Here is an 18,755-nt window from a genome sequence, read left to right as displayed (position 1 = left end):
GTCGGTAACGCGTCTGACTACCATGTTAAAGGTCCCGGGTTCGATCCCCGGCCGGTTCAAATCCGGGAACTTTTCTAACGGTGAAAGCGGCCCCGGCGCCCACCCAGCGTCGAATAACATGGGTACCTGGGGGAAACCCTGGGGCGTAAAGGCGGTCAGGAGCGTGATGCTGATCACATCACCCCCACTCACGACCGGATCAAGAAAGTGTGGGGCGTTACCCCCACACCCCCTATACGCCTTCATGGCGTGGTGCTAAGCACAGGGGGAACACTTTACCTTTACCTTTTACTCTTTTTATGTACTCTCTTGCCAATTTTGCATTTCAAATATGTAGTATGTACTTTCTTGAATGAACTGCTATATTAAAGCTCTTTCGCTGTTCTTCAACAGGATTTTATTGATGTAAATACATAAATTTGTAATTTGATCAATGATACATAAAACGTGAACAACAGTAAATTGAAAGAAAAATTGTCCAATAGAAGCTTGAACGTACGCAGGATTCTTTTTACAGAGGAGCCTGGAATTGTAATGGTGGATATTACATAGCTGCGTTCTAGGGAGGGGGGGAGAGAAAAAACATATTTTGTTATTATCTACGTTTTATAAGTTGCTCAAAGTCAAAAATGGTAATCGGTGGTTATTTTAAGTTGGTTCGTATTTACTACTTTGGTTTTTCCCGACTTCATTAATGCTTTCATTTGAAAACATTGATTTTCTTAATATTTCGTAGGGCTGTAGCCCCATCAGATTCCCTCCTGTGTACGCCAGTTACATACATACAAGACTACCTCTTACAACGTTTCCATGCATGAACTGAAAGTAGGTTGTTATTTATTTTTCCTGATATCCATGTAATTTTTATTAAACATATTAAACATCATGTGCAGGAATTTCAAATAAATCTTGTGCTTGCAAATATTGCGCCAGGCAAAATATTTGTTAGTATCAAATGTATTTATGAATATTAAAATATTCTAATTTTGTTTTACGTACAGAAAAGTAACTGTTTGTTTCGTTACTCGTTATATGAAGAAAGTGAGTTACACTGCAGTAAGTGATTTCTTAAGCAAGTATTTACACTTATATTTCCTCGAAGACCGTAACTCATACTTTAAAACACTGATTTATTGTGTATCATTCTATAAGTTTTGCGTACATTTTTTATCACAGGGTAATCTAGATCAATTCTGCTGTTTCATTCACAATGTAATTCATCATTTAAATAAAAATAACATAGCAAAGATCATCAAAATGCATATTTTATGTATTTTATGTATTCTGTTCTTTGAACTGAAGCAAGAAACATCCCATTGTTTTACTTACAATAGCCAATCAATTTTCGTACACCATTGTTTCATTTGCAAGCATCTGAACAAAACAACTACAAGAGAGATATAAATGTTGTTGTTACAAGCAAACCTAAACCCTATAAAATGCTCTTAATTACACTAACTATAAGGGTAACTGCAATTAATGTTTCAATAAACATTAGGTGGAATTCCTTTTGTAAATTCGATTTGTTATCCGACTCAATGGTCACCGAGCAACTAGAGTTTATTAACGAGCAAAATAAGCGTTTCCTCCGATTTTATGGGAAGGCTTATTGTGAAATGACATTTCCACTATTCTTGCGAGAATATAGCCAACAGGAAAACAACGTAGTTTTTGTGTTTTCGAGTTGAACAATCAAATTACACTATTTCTTAAATGTTTTATAGCGCAAACAGGAGGTAGTAAAACTGCTAGATTCATGCGAGAGTGCTTCTATTTTAGAATGAGGAAGGATCGAATGTAAAATATTTATTGTCTATACTCCGAACAATGTTGCTAACTTTGTTAAGATTCGGTGGAGACCTTGAACAATCTCTTCGGAAAGATCTCTCGTTTCGTAGTGTCATGCTCAAGAGTTTATCCATCTTGGGGGAGTGGGGGGGGTGTCGTATTTTAGAGGGTGTAAGGATATATTGAGAGCCCAAATGAGCATATACTGGGCCTTTTTGAAAACTTTTTGGGGGTGTTGAGGACATTTTGAGGGGCGTATGGTTTGTGGATAAATCATTGGTGATGCTTTCATTGGCCAAAAAGTGTCAGAAATGCGAAGTAAAATAAACCAAATCAATCATTTATATATTTCTATATTACGCCGCTTCTCTACCTCTTTTGTTAAATGCGACGATGAGGATGAATGATGAGCCGAAGGAATGGCGATGGGACAGACATGTTACAACCATAGTTGTCCAAGGTCCGAACCTTGGACCTCTGGTTTCGTAGCGTGTTATACTCAGTGGAATTCTTAGGAAGAGAAACTGTAAAAGTAGGGTGAAAAGAAGCAAAACGGTACGATGCATAAAAAGCCATGTTTAGTTCTTCTAAAACCTTACAATTATCGAGTTCGTATTTTAAATCTACCTTATGCACAGTAAGGCTAATCGGGACTGGACCTACAGTTTAAAGTGGGATCCGAACCACTATGTGCCTCCACCAGGTATCGAACCCGGGACCCCTTGATCACAAGGCGAGGACGCTACCACTGCGCCATCGGGGAGGCACATAGAAAATAGAAAATGTTCCAAGGAGGAGGGGTCCAATCGAAAAGTATGATAAAGTGGCGTCATTTTTGCGTGTCGTCACAAGAAGGAACTGTTTGGGAAAAAAGAGTTGTGGAAAAGGAAAATAAATAAAGGAGAGAGGGGGGAGGAAGAGAAACATGCAGTGCTCAAATTGGGGGGACGAGGAGAATGTTATCCCACAGATAAATAATAAAATTTTCATAAGCTTCCTATTAGTGCGGAAGTAATCCCCCGATTTGGCCTCGGAAGTTGACCTAAAATAAAATACCTGTAGAATGACCTTAAAATTATTAAAAAATGACCTAATTTATAAAAAATGACAAAAATAATTTTTGATGTTAAAATGAAAGCCAGATTTCTTCTATAAATTACAAAGGGTAGTTTAATAATTCGATAAAATCCGTTCTTTGGTGGTTTCAACTACAGAAGGAAAGGAAAAAAATAATTATGTGCTAATGTAGATTTCTTTATTTTTATTTCAAGCTTACATAAAATACACCTCAAGTTTTTTTTCTCTATACGTCAATCACTTCCTTTGAGTGCGCCTTGCACGATGCAGTGGGCGGTCATAATCTGAAAATATAATTGTTTTTTGGGCACGAGTATATATATTTTTTTATGTAGTGACTAATTTTACTTTAAACCAACAGATGAAAGAGATAATAGTGGCCAGCAAGGGAACCTAAAAAAGTAGGCTTCACACAGAGTATTTTATGTTTGCTGGAGGAAAAATAGATTTACCACAATTAATTATTGAATCCACTGACAAAGATTTCAGTTAAAAAATATTGCGTTTTTAAGAAATCATTTCTTCCATTAATGGCGTAGTTAGAAAATTTAAATATGTATGAAAGTTTTGCAGACAAATGCATTTCGAATTCACGAAACAACAAGGAAGGAGCAAGAAGAAACCAAAAAAATGATACGAATGCAACAAAAACGACAAAAAATACTGAAAAATGACAAAGGCAAAAACAGCCCGGAAAATAAATACAATGTTTTCTGGTTCTAACTGAAGGGTAACATGCTGTCAGATTTAGCATTCCTGCAAGGTACAGAAAAAAAGATGATAGTTCATCAACTTCCCAGCCCAATCCCCCATATATTGCATGTTGATCCATACAAGCACCCCCATCTATCCCCAAACCCAACCAGGCATCCTCCACATATCTCCATCCAAACCCGACCCAGCATCCGTCCATCTAAGGATTTCCACTGCGAGCTAAAGGAAGATGGGAGAGAGACAGAGGAAGAGAAATTGAAAGAGAGTGAGAGAGAGAGAGGGGCGGGAGAAAAGAGAAGGTCGGACAAGGAAGAGAGAGAGAAAAGAGAGAGATGGAAATGAAGCAGAGAAAGACAGAGAAGAGTGACAGAGAAGAAAAATAAAAGATAAAAGATGGAGAGAATTTATAAGAAAATTGTCAGAAACGAGAGGAAAAACAGGAAATGTTACTAGAAAATAAATAAACACGACAAACAACGAGGTTCTGGCTCACGAAAGGCGATCGAAAACTAGAAAGAGAATATAAAAATAGCAAAAGAGAAAAGAGTTACAAATAAATATGATTCCCCCCCCCCATACTCCAGGGAAGGTTTATTCCATTTGGATGAATTCCCTAGAAGACCCCACCCTCTTTATTTGTTTAGCTGGCAAAAATATGAAAATATGCTAAAAATCACTATATGTAGGAACATTTCCATCCAGTTAGCAGCACTGGAACCAAGTTATTGTTCTGCTGTAATGGTTGTAGCAGACACGGCTATAACGAGCGTTGTGTCGTTTCGTAGCCTTCTGTTCTCCTGTAGTGCAAAACACTTCAATGCGAACAGAAATGTCAAATCGTGTAAAATAAGGAGAGACTCTTTACAAGGATCGTGTACCAACTGCAAGAATTAGTTTTTAAAATTTATGTGAACAATTTCATTTCTATTTCGAATTAGCATGTGAAGAGAGAACAATGATTACTAGTAGAGATTCGTATGACGAGAAAATTGAGTGACACGCTTCAGTTTGTTTGTAGAGATTGTGCACAACGTTGTGTTCGAAACACGTTTCCGTGGAATACTAGTTCAACGAAGTTTTTTTTTTTCATTGAAGAATGCATGTTCCTACAGTCAGTGACACAAAATTATGCGTCTGGCAGACTCTGCGGTGTTGTCACATGTGTCGTCCTCTATTGAATTTGTTCAGAGATTTACGAGCAGTGGCGGACCAAAAAAGTTTCAACAGAGGAGCCCAGAATAGTACAATTCTTTCTTGTAGTCTCTTGTTAAAGCTCTCACCCGATAGATTTTCACTGGCTAGAAAATATATGTCAATTGTGTTTTTCAATTATGTTCTTAACGATTATATGTACGGAATAATAGTGGTGTGATATATTATTTATTAAGTAAACTATTATATTGCCTCATAATTAGGACCTATTTGTAAAATAATATAAAATATTTCGGTATTATCTTTAATCTTATTTAATTTTGGAACCGTTTTTCTTCAACGTAAAGTAATTGCTTTATTAAAAATATGCAAGTTTAATGCTTATGATTGGTTTGGTGAAATTGACACCGAAAAATAACACCAAGGCCGGGATTCGGACCCGGGACCCTTGGCGTCGTAGCACGCTGTGCTAACCATTCCGCCACAGCACCTCTAAATAATCAGCACAGCTACGAATCGTACCGAGCTTCATTTTTAACTGTAAACTAGAAAATGTTTGCGGTTGACCAATCAACTTTTGCGTTATCAACCACGTGTTGGAAGGTTGGACAAAGGTCAATGATAATGAAGTAACATCATGCTAGATGTATATTTATTTTCAGATTTCTTCTTCTGTGAACAAGAAGAGCAATAAATAAATAAATATTCAAGGAAACAGGGTATGAAAGCCAGTAAAATCTGTTGCGTTACATCTGAACGCTTTTTATAAATGTAAAAGGCCTCTCCGATGGCGTAGTGGTAACGTCGTCGCCTTGTAATCAAGGGGTCCCGGGTTCGATACCCGGTGGAGGCACGGCACAGCAGTTCGGAACCCACTTTAAACTGTAGGTCCAGTCCCGATTAGCCTTCCTGTGCATAAAGTGGACTTAAAACAACAAATCAATTATAAATGTAAAAATTGTTGAAATCATTTAATAATCCGTCTGCAAGTATGCACTGCGTTTAATAGCGAGCTCCAATGAAAATACAGAAAATGCGTTTGATTCTAAATACATTCAGATTACAATTTTCTACATGGTTAAGGAACTTCCTTGGGGAGAACATACTTACTGTCGCCCTCGAATACCTCATTGTGCCTAAATATTCAGTTTATTTTCACTTCGAATTTCGACATGACGTCAGCCCCCCCCCCCTTTTAATAACCGTCCCTGACGACGGGAACGCCTCACCCAAAAATAAGAAAAATGTATTCACACATATTACGCTATGAACAGCATGAATCAATGTTAAGGACATTAATGTTTTGTACTACCTTCTCTACATCTTTCTACCATAGTTTTAGTTTCACCGCGGTGGCTCAGTCGGTAACGCGTCCCGGGTTCGATCCCCGGCCGGTTCAAATCCGGGAACTTTTCTAACGATGGAAGCGGCCCCGGTGCCCACCCAGCGTCGAATAACATGGGTACCTGGGGGAAACCCTGTGGGGTAAAGGCGGTCAGGGGCGTGATGCTGATCACATCACCCCCACTCATGACCGGATCAAGAAAGTGTGCGGCGTTACTCCCACACCCCCTATACGCCTTCATGGCGTGGTGCTACGCACAGGGGAGCACTTTACCTTTAAATCCATACTTATCCTCCAACAATGTATTTATATTCACCTTATGCTGCCATCTATGTCTCTTTCTCGAAACTAATTTCTTTCCAATCCCGTGTTATTGTTACCAATATGACAACTCTTTCTAAAACAAATTGCCACGTTTGTGTAATCAAAATTAAGGTTTTGGCACTACTCCGGTTTGGCGCTGCTCTGCTCTCAAGCACACATACAATAGCAAAAAATAAGTTCAACAGCGCAACATGTGATCTTCATTACTTACCCGATCGCTTACGTTCTCCATTGGACTGTGGTCGGGTAGAGCGTACCTCCAAACGACGGAAACGGTTACCAAATATGCCTGCCATGGACAAGCATTCGCACGACGCACGAACTACGTATTTTGTTCCAACGTTTGCACAGCGAACATTGGGATCCGGAAAGCGAAGCAGTGGAAATGATACCACGGCTTCAGTCGTCACTGTTTCCGGAGTTTCTAAGCGATAACCTCAGACTGGCCTCACTGCGAGCGAAGGGTAGATTACGAGTAAAAACAAGCACATCATCTCTTCTACACCACAGAACACATTATTCCAACGACATTAGTCTCTATGCATCTCTTCGCAATTGTACAATTGTCATTATCTACCGTTAAATCAAGCCTTTGGTGTATCTCTTTATGAGGATCACAAATTGTGTCTTTTCTAGTAAGCACAGACGCCGACTGCAACTTAGCAAGTGCCGAGTAGGGGGAAAAAAAGTCGTGCGACTATTGTGCCGTATAGCAGCTTTCCAAAAGGCACTTTACCAAGTTCAACATTTCCTGTGAGCCAGTCCTTTACAATAGCTCCTTGCAGTTATGCCCACTAAAATAGCAATGAACATTTCTGCACGTTAGCTAATAATATTTCGCATTCATTCCTTTATTGTGTTTGCAAGTTGGTCTTTTCACTCTGACTTTGTTGCCTCATTCAAGGCAAAACAAATGAAAGTGGCTTGTGAATGCTCTAGGCGGAAGCTTTGGACGAAAAACGACTTACAGTATTATACGCCATTGAATGCTATCAACTTTCGCAACGTTTTTGTAACCTGGCAGCGTTGACTAGTCTGCCAAAGTTGCCAAATTTACAAAATTAATTACCTACAATTTAAAGTGTGGTCTCAACTAGGATCCAGATCCAGGTTTCGTATCAAAGGATCAAGGTTCAACTTTCGGTTCCGTGGGTCAGAATCCAAGTTGCTGTTTCCATTATCTGAACTTCAGCTTCGATGATCCAGATCCGAATTCAAACTTCGGTTTCGGTGGTCTGGATCGGAAATTAGGATTCAAGCTTCATTTTCAGTGATCCCTATACGTAAATTTGGATCCAAGTTTCACCTTCGCTGATCTGGATGAGTGAATTCGGATCCAAGTTTAGCTTCGATGATGTAAATCCATGAATTCGGACCCAAGCTTCAGTTTCGTTGATCTGGATTCGTGAATTCGGATCCAAACTTTACTTAAATGATGCGAATCCGTGAATTCGGACCCAAAATTTAGTTTCGTTGATCTGGACCCGTGAATTCAGATCAAATCTTTGCTTCGATGATACGCATTCGTGAATTTGGACCCAAGCTTCAGTTTCTGTGATCTGGACCCGTGAATTCGGACTCAAGCTTCAGTTTCGTTGATCTGGATCCATGATTCCGATCCAAGTTTTGCTTCAGTTTCAATAATCCACGAATATGGATTCATGTCTCAGATCCGTGAATTTGGATCCAAGTTTCAGATTCTGAGCCAGATATAAAATATTGTTTATGAGCACTGGCGTACGCAGAGTAGGGGCTACAGCCCCCTCCGAAATTTTGAGTAAATCGACAGTTTCAAATAAAATAAGTTAAGAACTCGGGACGAAAACCAGAGTGGTAAATACAAACCATCGCTAAAATGACCCCCAATTTCCATTTTTGAGAGTGGAAAGTTCTAAATATTCGAGATATCTTATTGTGTATGGAGCCCTTCTGCAAAGCAGTTATGTACTATCCATCTTTACAATTTCAGTCCCTCCCGAAAAAAAAATCTGCATACGCCAGTGTTGATGAGAGAGATTAAATGTGCCTTGCAGTGTACAATACGAAAATTAATATTGTATATCGCCACTTGGTTGGCTTAAATTTATACTTGTCAGGTTGAAGAATAGATTAAGAATCTGTTGGTCTAATATGCTACCCTAGATGGGTAAAGGGTGGAGAAAACGAGGGAGACTAGCCAGGTAGCAGGCACATATCTCGAAATATATTTCGGGGGGGGGTCAGAACCAAGTAGCTCAGGAATAATAATAATAATATTTAAATTAAAACAATTAAAATAAATCAAATTAATAATGATTACAATACATAAATTAATATTATATTATTATTACACGAATAGTAAAAAAGACTGTAGGAAGAATAGAGATATTAAGCGTATATTCATTACGTAGCTTACCTGTAGTTAAGATCGGAGTAATTTACATAAAAACAAGTGCCCTGGCAATGAAATTAATGTCAAATAGATGAAAAATTAAGTATTTGTCGAATAACAAAAATAATGTTACATGTAGTTGGAGAAAAGTAAGTTTCTGATTAATATTTTATGCATACTATTTTGAGTAGTAGTGTACATAATCTTCTTTGTAATGTCACTCAAAGCAGTATGATCCTTGCCTTCTAAAAAGTTCAGAGGAAATTAATAACTATCGATTATGCAATTATGCAAAAAATGCTAATATTTCCATTACTTAATTTTAGTACTTGGGTAAGTATTTCGAAGCCCTGGACTCCCCCTAAATACGTCTCTCCTGTCCTTCAAAGCCGTTTGATCACAATATAATCCTTGTGTTCCAATAAGTTCAGAGGAAATTACACAACAAAGGCTAAACTAATATATTTGTCGTTATTTAATTTTAGTACTTGATAAGTCTTTCGAGGAGGGGGGCCCGAACCCCCTGAGTCCCTAAATACGTCCTTGCCAGGTAGCAACTTAGTGCACGACAATCAACAAATTACATTTCAAGATAATTTAGACTTAAGTTCTGGCAACACCTTTCGCATAACGTGAACGGAATGACATTACTCACAACAGAAGAGAATTGGCGGAATGTCAAAGGGACATAAAAACAAACATTACATAAACAGAAGAGGCAATGATCGCTATGAATTTTTGTCGCCGAAAATCATTAAAAAGCTTTTATGTTCGCACACGCTCAATTCAATTGAGTTATTAAGCAATAACTATACGAATGAACCTCATGTAGTAAAAAATGACTAGGATTTAAAAGGACAATCTACTAATGAGACTTATTGCTGGAGAAACAGTGGAAGAGAAGAAGCATGGAGAGCAGGGCGCACAGAAGGAGCCAAAATGGGGTGCAAGACAAGGAGATTGATAGATTGAGATAGATAGTGAGAGAGAGAGAGAGAGAGAGAGAGAGAGAGAGAGAGAGAGAGAGAGAGAGAGAGAGAGAGATAGTGAGATGGCAGGAGCTTAATATAGGAAAAAGATACAAAGATACACCGACGGAAGAGATACACACACAGAAAGAGAGAGAGTATTTGTATTTGTATTCTTGTTATTGTTATAACTAGTTCTCGGAAGCTGATGATCTAAAAAATCTCAAAAAGAACCTATAAAATGACCTTAAAATTATTTTAAAAAAGACCTAAAAATTTCAAAAAGGTCCTAAAATAATATCCGCCTTTGAAATGAAAGCTTGACTTTACAAAAGACTAGTTGAATAATTTGAAAAAAATCTGTTTGGTTGTAAACTATCGAAGCAAGGAGGGGAAGCAATTAATTCCAAATGTGGTTTTCTGTATTTTTACTTCAAGCTTACATAAAATACTCTGCAAGGTTTATCTGTGCAAGTCATTTGCCTCCTTTCAGAGTGGGTTTTGCACGATACAATAGTTGGTTAACATCTGAAAATACAGTTTTGTTTCTTGTGATCAGATTAGTTGTGACTAATTTGACTTTAAAATCCCAGATTAAAGCGACAATAGTGGCCAACACGGGAAACTCAAAGACGGCTTCACCTAAAGTATTTTAAGTATGCTGAAGGAAAAATAAATTCATTACAATTAATTCCACAAAATCCATTGTCAAATATTTCAGTTAAAAATAACATTGTGCTCTTCCATTGACCATATTTACGAATGGCGTGCTTGCTAAAAATGCCATGTTAGGGAATATAAATATGTAAGTTATGTTAGGATATGCATTTAAAATTCATGAAACAACTAGCAAGGAAAAGGAAGAATCCTCAAAATGATAAAAAAATGCAATAAAGATAAAAAAAACACTGAAAAAGGACCTAAAAGCGAAAAAGGCCGGAAAATGCAAAAAAAAAAAAAAAATACAAAATGAAAATATTGTTTTCTGGTTCTAAGTACTACCGTAAGGTTTAGCATTGTCTTCAAAGCCCAGAAAAAAAATATGATTTGTCATCAACTTCCTAGCCCTAGTTATAAACAGTGGCGTAGCAACATATCGAGAGGCCTTGGCGAGATTAGAATGCGAGGCCCCCATCCACTTTTAAATTTGAAATCTCAATTCGAATCAATACAAAGTCTTCAGGGATACGTCAGCAGTTTATCATATTTAAATAATAATAAATTACTGAAGAAAATTATATTTAATAATTTCACTCACCCAAAAAATGTCTTTCTTTGTTATCCGGGAGCTGAAATGAAGCTGTAGGAAGGAAGTAAGAACTGCTTATATTATCCATTCCCTTCCAAGCATTTAAATGACCCGCACTTGCTTTCTGGCAGTTGGAGGTGCTTTATTGTAAATCGAGAGGGCAAGGTCGAGAGAAAGAAGAAAATACAAGACAAATTGCTTTTTATTCGAGAAAAGAATAAATGCGTAAAAATGTCCACGCAAGTTTTCGTGAAGTTTTGCGTAAATGTTTCCCATGAGAAATATGACAAATATTTACTATTTCCGGGCCCCCTTAGGCTTACAGCCCGCCCGCCTGTATGTTACGCCCCTGATTTGACAGCATTATAACGTTTAACTAGAATTTAAAGCCAGATAAAAAGAGAATGTTTTAATTTTATTGACTACAAAAATTAGCCTTTTTCATCTTCCCCACTCACTTCTATTTAATACATTTTTGAGGATGAGTGATGATTAGATGAAGCTGAAGGGACACTCACAAGTTACACGCATTCTCAGGCCGGTACTCAAATTTGTTTTTCTAGACCAGAACCGGCTTATTTCTTTCATATCAAGACACTCCTAGTGTCACCAATGATCAAACGCGAGAGTGCTAGCACCAAAGACAATAGCACATACTGTATACCAATGCGGGAGTGTGCACTTACTACAATTAGTTTTGTACATTACCCGCAGTAGTATTTCAACACGAAACGATGAGGCATGGTAAACAATGTACGGAAGCGGAAAAAAATCTTCCCTGCTAAATTTCAGGTCACGTTACTTACTCCTTGTAACACGAGTGTAGGAATTCTAGTAATTTATATTGTGTTCTATGGATGACGGAATACAGTTTCCTTCATAGAGCGGCATGATCCGAAAGAGAGGAAGATCCACGCCATCTTGACGCTGGAATTGCTTGTGGAAGTATTGTTACTGAACCGAGAACATGAAGATAAAAGGAAAGGTTGAAAGAAAAAGAGCTAGATGTTATATTTAATACGTTAATAGAATATACAGGTTTATACATAATAATATGTAAAATAATTGATATTCATTTTTGTTATTATTCAATGAATAGTAAAAAGACGCTATAATATTTCAGACATAACAGCAAATATTCATCATCTAGCTTACGTGTAGTTAAGATTGCTAAAATTTGTATGAAAACAACTATCCTTGCAAGGACATAACGTCAAAGAGGTAAAAAAAAAAAATGAATTCCCGCTTGAACGTAGATAAAATAAGGAAGCTTCATCCCTCTTTCCCAAGAACTCCGCGGACCTCCCCGATGGCGCAGTGCTAGCGTCGTTGCCTTATAATCAAGGGGTCCCGGGTTCGATACCCGGTGGAGGCACAAGTGGTTCGGATGCCACTTTAAACTGTAGGTCCAGTCCCGATTAGCCTTACTGTGCATAAAGTGGACATATAATAATCGGGGAGGCCCTCAAGTGTTGTTTAACATGTAATATTAATATCAACAACAACAATAATAATAATTGTTATTATTACATGAACAGGTAAAAAGATGATATGATGATAGTTTGTAGATTCACCAACCATAAAATTTGTACATAAATAGCTGTCCTTACATAGAAATTAATATTAAAAAAAATATTTATTGAATCACAAAAAGTTTGTTAGATTCAGCTAATAAAAAATATAATCCCTGATCATTATTTTCATGGGTATTATTAGTAGTAGTGAGTGGTATGCATGAATTTTTGCAGGCATACGCAAAGCTCATAATGTATTCCTTAACTTTATGTATGTTCTACGGAAAAAAATCAACTTCATATTGTGCAGCATTTAAAACAGTAATTTTATTATTTAATTTTGGATTTGGTAAGTCATTCGGGGAGGGTCCGTATACCCTGGAAACCCTCCCCCTCTATATACGACCTTGACTACTTTGTAATTTCAGCTATGTGTTAAACGTTTAAAAATCCTGATCGAGTATGTAGTGTGGCGTCCAGCGTATGTTTTCCTTTGCATGCTAGTTTGCAAGGCAAAATGCTGGCATGTAACATGGGCTTTTGTTTATTAGCTATGCTATCGATATAGTGCTTGCTGTGATAGATGCGAGCAAACCGAACGATTACAATCTTTCATGCCTACCCTTACTAATCGCAATACAGCGTTCATATTCCCCTTGACCAAATTCTTACACACGACACTGTTAGGAAACGTCTTTGTGCAAAAAGGGGTTAGGAAAGACTTCTCTGTCCATTGCACCGTGGCATGAAGATGGGGTGTTATGGCCATAGCGAAGATGATGTAACCAGCACGAAGCTCCGACCGTTTTTGCACGCCAAGGTTGCCCTCATGAATCCACTGACGAGACTCCTAGAGCCATTTGTGTGGGGGACATTAGCGGGAACATTTCCACCCCGGAAATCGAACCCAAGTCTCCCGTATGACAGTCAGACACCCATTTCCGTATTCCACTATTAACTTAGAGAAAGGAAAATGGATGTAAGGTGCAAAAAATATAAAAATTGGTAGATTTTGATCAATAAACGAAACAGCGTGTTCCCCTTAGAGGGATTGAGAAATACTTGATAATTTGAAGTGTAAATAATTGTTTATTAGCATACCTTTTTACATACCTTGATGTAGAAACTCTCAGAGTTTGGGAAAATGGTCAATGCAACTCGATGTGTGCGACTTGAGTTGCCCTGCAGACATCTAAACGTCCACATTCTTACCATCGCGTCACGTGTCTGTTGCTCTACTGAAGAGTGCCAGCCTTGTTACCGCATTACACATAGGCGCAAGCACGTGTATTCACTATTGTTGTATAAAATGGAGAGTTTCTGCATCTTGTAAACTGAAAACCGTAACAATATCTTCCTCTGTTTATGAACAGTAAGCATTTATATCTCGATCGCTCTCAGCGGAACACGCTGTTGTACGTACATAGGACATTGTGTAATCGGGGGAAACGACTTCCGTGGCACTACGATGCCAGGTGTCCCGGGTTCGAATCCCGGACTGGGCATGAGTATTTTTCTAATCATATCATCACTCATCGTCATGGTCGCGATTAGCCAAGTGTGGAAAAAATGCGATTCTAAAAAACAAAATCCCAAATGAAAAATAATAAAATCAAATCGGCTCTTCAGCTCACCTGCTGCAGTTGTCACGTGTGACGAGATTTCACTTGTCACTTATTGTCACGTATAACAGGTGCCACAGCGACACTAAAACAAACCAGCTGAGTGAGTCTTCTCTGTGTGCAACTTTACAAAGACGCTGGCGCAAATGAAATTCTATTTTACATTGTGTTCTATTTCAAAACCATTACACAAGTATGCATTTTGAAACTTTTTATCTGCTTCGCTGCAAGTAAGAACTGATTTACATAAACTTATGTGTGCTGAATTCAGATCTGCTTTCAGTTTTCTCCTATCACGTCATTTTCTTTTGTAATATCGTTTTAAAATTAATGTACATTAATCAAGTTTGGAGTATTTTCAATGAAATTGCAGTATTACAACAAGTCATAGGAATTAATATTTTATACAAGTTTTGTCATTGATGTCAGTGCACCATCATAAAGAGAAGTCCATAGAGTGTGAGTGAACCCTAACAGATCAAACAGAAGATATTTTGCGCCGTTTCACTGAGCTTCTACTGTAATTGACAGAAGTATCTCTCTTGAGGCACCAGGAGTAATCAGCCATCTTGGCCTCATTCCACTGACCTTGATATCTTGTTTCCATGGTTCTGATATCTTTGCGAAATCTTTCACCTTGCTCATCACTCTTTGCACCAAGATTCTCAGGGAAGTAATCAATATGGCTATTCAAGAAATGCAACTTAACACTCATTCTGCACCCTAACAATTTCAAGTTTTGTAGCATTTCGTCAACAATCTGTTCGTAGTTTTCTGATTTCTTGTTGCCCAGAAAGTTTTCACATACACTTTTGAATGACATCCACGCTGATTTTTACACTTCATTCATGCAGTTAGGGAAATGTTGGTCTTTCATAAGAATGCGTATCTGTGGGCCATCAAATACACCTGCCTGAATTTTGGCTTCAGATTTATTTTAAAACTTTGACGTCAGATATTGAATGACATTGCTTTCCTGGCTTAGGCTTGTTATGAATTGCTTCATGAGACCTAACTTAATATGGAGTGGAGGAAGGACAGCTTCTTTATCTCTAGGAATCAAAGATTTACTCACAAAATTTTTCTGTCCTGGTATAAGATCAGTACGTTTTGGCCAGTGTCTTCTCGTCCAGTGTTCATTTCGTGCTCTGCTATCCCAGAAACACACAAAGCAGGGATACTTAGTAAAACCAGTTTGTTGACCAAGAACAATTGTTAACACTTTTAAATCAGAGCAAACAATCCAGTTATGCTCGTTGTACTTTATCTTTTCCAACATGAACCTCAAGTTTATGTACGTTTCCTTCAAAACTACTGAATATCCTAGAGGTATTGAGGGCAGCAAGTTGCCGTTATGAAGCAGTACTGTGTTCATGCTCCTCACCGAACTGTCAACAAATAACCTCCAATCAGCAGCATTATACTCGACTCCAAGGGCTTCAATCAAACCTACCACGTTATTGCAGTACACCAGTTTATCCACTTTTGAAAAAAATGTACAAGTTCATTTTCCCTATGTCTGTACCAAGCAAACGTAGTTCCCGGAGCAAGTAAATTATTTTCTTTGAGTCGCGATCCAAGAAGTTCAGCACTAATTTTGGGTAAATACAGGTCTCTAACTCAATCGTTTAACTCACCTTGTGTGAACAGACGAGGAGAAGAAGGTCCACTTGTTTGAAATGAAGGACCGTGTTCGTGTTCAGAGGTCTCTTCTGATTCACCACTGTTATCCTCCAGCTGCGTAGGTGCAGTGATTGGCAGTTCATCACTGTGTGGAAGGGGGCGGATGGCTGATTAAGATTGGGATATTTGACGGATTTCTTGTTCTTCTTGTTTATGCCTTGCACGTTACATAAACAGAAGTAACAATCACTTGTGTGATCTCGAGGTTCCAACCACACCATTGGACAACCAAACTGCAAACCAAACCAAAGCGCGTTTTCCTTTCACCCACTGATTCATGTTCACTGAACACGTACTACATATGTAATGAGGTGCCCAGGTTTTGTCTTGATCGCCAAGACGAACACCAAAATATGCCAAGTAGGCCTTTTTGTAGAAAGAAGTAATATTTCTCCTCTGTGTTGGCAACATATAACTTCCACAAGTGTAACAGAAACTATCGGGATGATTTCTACACGCCCGGTGAGACATTTTTCAGCACCACTTCACACTACAATCTCAAAACTAGGTTTCCTCGATAATCTCACACACAAACACATATAGACCACCTGAAAGCAGTTAAATCCAAGACAGAAAAACAGTTCAACAAGTGAGCAGCATTTCTCAAATGAATCTAACAAACGCCAGTGAAGAAATGAGTATTTTCTTCGCATGCATTTTGAAACAACAGGTAGACATTGTTGTATCAGCAATACTCGGGCATTGTTGGAAGCCAATATCAGGGCATTATTGAAAGTCAATATCAGGCCATTGTTGGACGCCAAGTTTCTTAAAACAAAATTGAAATTAACTGCAAATTACTTAAGTAGATATATCCTAACTAATTGTCTTATACTAGCAAAAAGGCTGCTTCGTTCGAAATTGAAAAAGCGTAAAAAAAAAAAAAAACCCTGACGTGATGAGAAGGAACAAAATGTCATTTCTGTCATCACTGATGGTAAGCTTTCTGAAAATGTAATTACTTTCGCTGAAGCAAATTGGTCGCATACTTGTGTTATCTACAAACAATTACGAGATGTTAGAAACCTACACCGCTGAGACAGTAGAGAGATTGAAATTTTTGCAGCAGATTAGAACCTTCTGGAGCTGGTGTTGTGTTCCATTTGATACAAATCGGTCAGCACTTCGACCTGAACTTCTGTTCCCATTTGCAAAGACTATATTTTCGTAGAATAAGAATCGAAATTCATAGCAAGTTTAGAGCATCATACAAGCTATTTTTGTTTTAATAACTAACTCTATAGCCTTCTTAAAGCCGAAGATTTATGGCTGCAGCAACGCAAGCTTTGCATCTGTTTCCAGAAAAATGTTTTTTATGCCTCCCCTATTTTTTTTACTCAAACAACCTTGTTTTCTAAAAGTCTAGGAGGTACTTAGAAAACAAAAGCTTTGAAACATTTCTTTCATTGATAAATTTGCTTTTGGTGGGCCAAAATACGTTAGTGTTTATGGATGACTTTCCCCTACATATTTATACTAATTAAGGGACGCTCACAAAAACACAGGCCGGGATTCGAACCAGCTCTTGCGTCGTAGAGTTATGGCTTTTGCCCTATAGACGTTATGACATCCGTTAAGATAATTACGTGACAAGTAAAAAAATGTAGCTTTGGTACTGAATTTGTATGGCCTCTTTACAAAACACCTTGGTATGTTACCAATAGTATAGACAACATGCGAAAGCTAAGTTTTATTTTGATTTGGTGTTTTCTTTATGTCCACTTTGTGTACAGTAAGGCTAATTGGGACTGGACCTACAGTTTAAAGTAGGATCAGATCCACTATGTGCCTCCACCTGGTATCGAACCCGGGACCCCTTCATTACAAGGTGACGAAGCTACCACTGCGCCATCGGGGAGGCCCTACGCGAAAGCTAAGAGCATAACGCTTTGTAAAATCGCCGAAAATAACAATTATTTTGCAATTTTCCTAATCAGAGTCCATTCCCTGAATGAGGTTAGATCAATCGTTGTAACTCTTGTGTTTCTAGGTTAATGTTGATTTACAACTTACAGTAAATAATTTGTTATTGAAGTTATTCTGAACATGTGTCCCTCGGCTGCAAGAGCAGTCATAAGCCTGTGCATTAATGTGCATGCCTGTCAATCTGCAAGATCATAAAATTATGCACATGTCTCCTAGAAATCCATTAGAAGACAATACGATAAAGATAACGGCAAATGGAACACCTTGAAAATATGGCCTTCCGTTGCTTCCTAGCACCAACACAGGAAAAACCTATCACACATTATACATTTTCTAAGAGTGAAAAAAAAGTACTTTTGACAAGTGCTAATTTCACCTACTCTGTACTCATAATTTTCTCATGCACGTATATACTATTTCTGGCACTTCTGGTGAATTCTGTGATACTGTAGAACGCGAAAGTTCCGAACTACAAGTTTCAGTCACTGACACTGGCGTACACAGAGGGAGGCTGATGGGGCTACAGCTCCCTACGAAATTTAGAGAAAAACATTTTCAAATAAAAGCAGTGAAGAATTCTGGAAAACCAGAGTTGTAAATTCAGACCCACCTTAAAATAAACCCCGATTGCCATCTTTGAGAGTGGAAAGATCTAAACATACGAAATATTTTATCATGTACATTGCCCCATACAAAGCACCTTTACAATTCCTGCCCCTCTCGAGAAACAAATCCTGCGTATGCTAGTAGTGGTCATTGAAGATTGCATATAAGGAGTTACATAAAAATATTTGTTTATGTGATAATTAGGAGCCCGGGACTTTGTTATAACATATTTTTTATTTGGCATAGGATCGTGTACTGGGGCGACTTTACATATCTGATGAAAATCAGCCGAAATAGACCAACTTGATAAAGCATATTTTGACATATTTTACCAATTTCGCGTTTTTTCAACATATTTCTTCAATTTTCTCGTTATAAGACATATTTCTGTATAATTTCGTAATTGTCTTGCATAT

General features: G+C 38.0%; 1 protein-coding gene across 6 annotated transcripts in view; it reads right to left on the bottom strand.

The window, feature by feature from the left end:
• LOC146001644 (uncharacterized) overlaps positions 1-18,755 on the bottom strand; it is a 197,027-nt gene that overhangs the window by 37,824 nt on the left and 140,448 nt on the right. Inside the window, exon 1 of one of the 6 annotated variants that reach the window (XM_083139230.1) lies at positions 6,612-7,113. The exons of the other annotated variants lie outside the window; for them this stretch is intronic. Within the exon in view, the coding sequence (XP_082995356.1) occupies positions 6,612-6,632 (21 nt within the window). The 5' untranslated portion in view covers positions 6,633-7,113. Of the gene's footprint in view, positions 1-6,611; positions 7,114-18,755 lie in introns of those variants that run through there. 6 annotated transcript variants of the gene reach the window in all.

The sequence above is a fragment of the Lepisma saccharinum genome, chromosome 17 (assembly GCF_977018435.1).
Source record: "Lepisma saccharinum chromosome 17, izLepSacc3.1, whole genome shotgun sequence".
Lineage (NCBI taxonomy): Eukaryota > Metazoa > Arthropoda > Insecta > Zygentoma > Lepismatidae > Lepisma > Lepisma saccharinum.
This window is presented reverse-complemented; position numbering and strand designations above follow the sequence as displayed.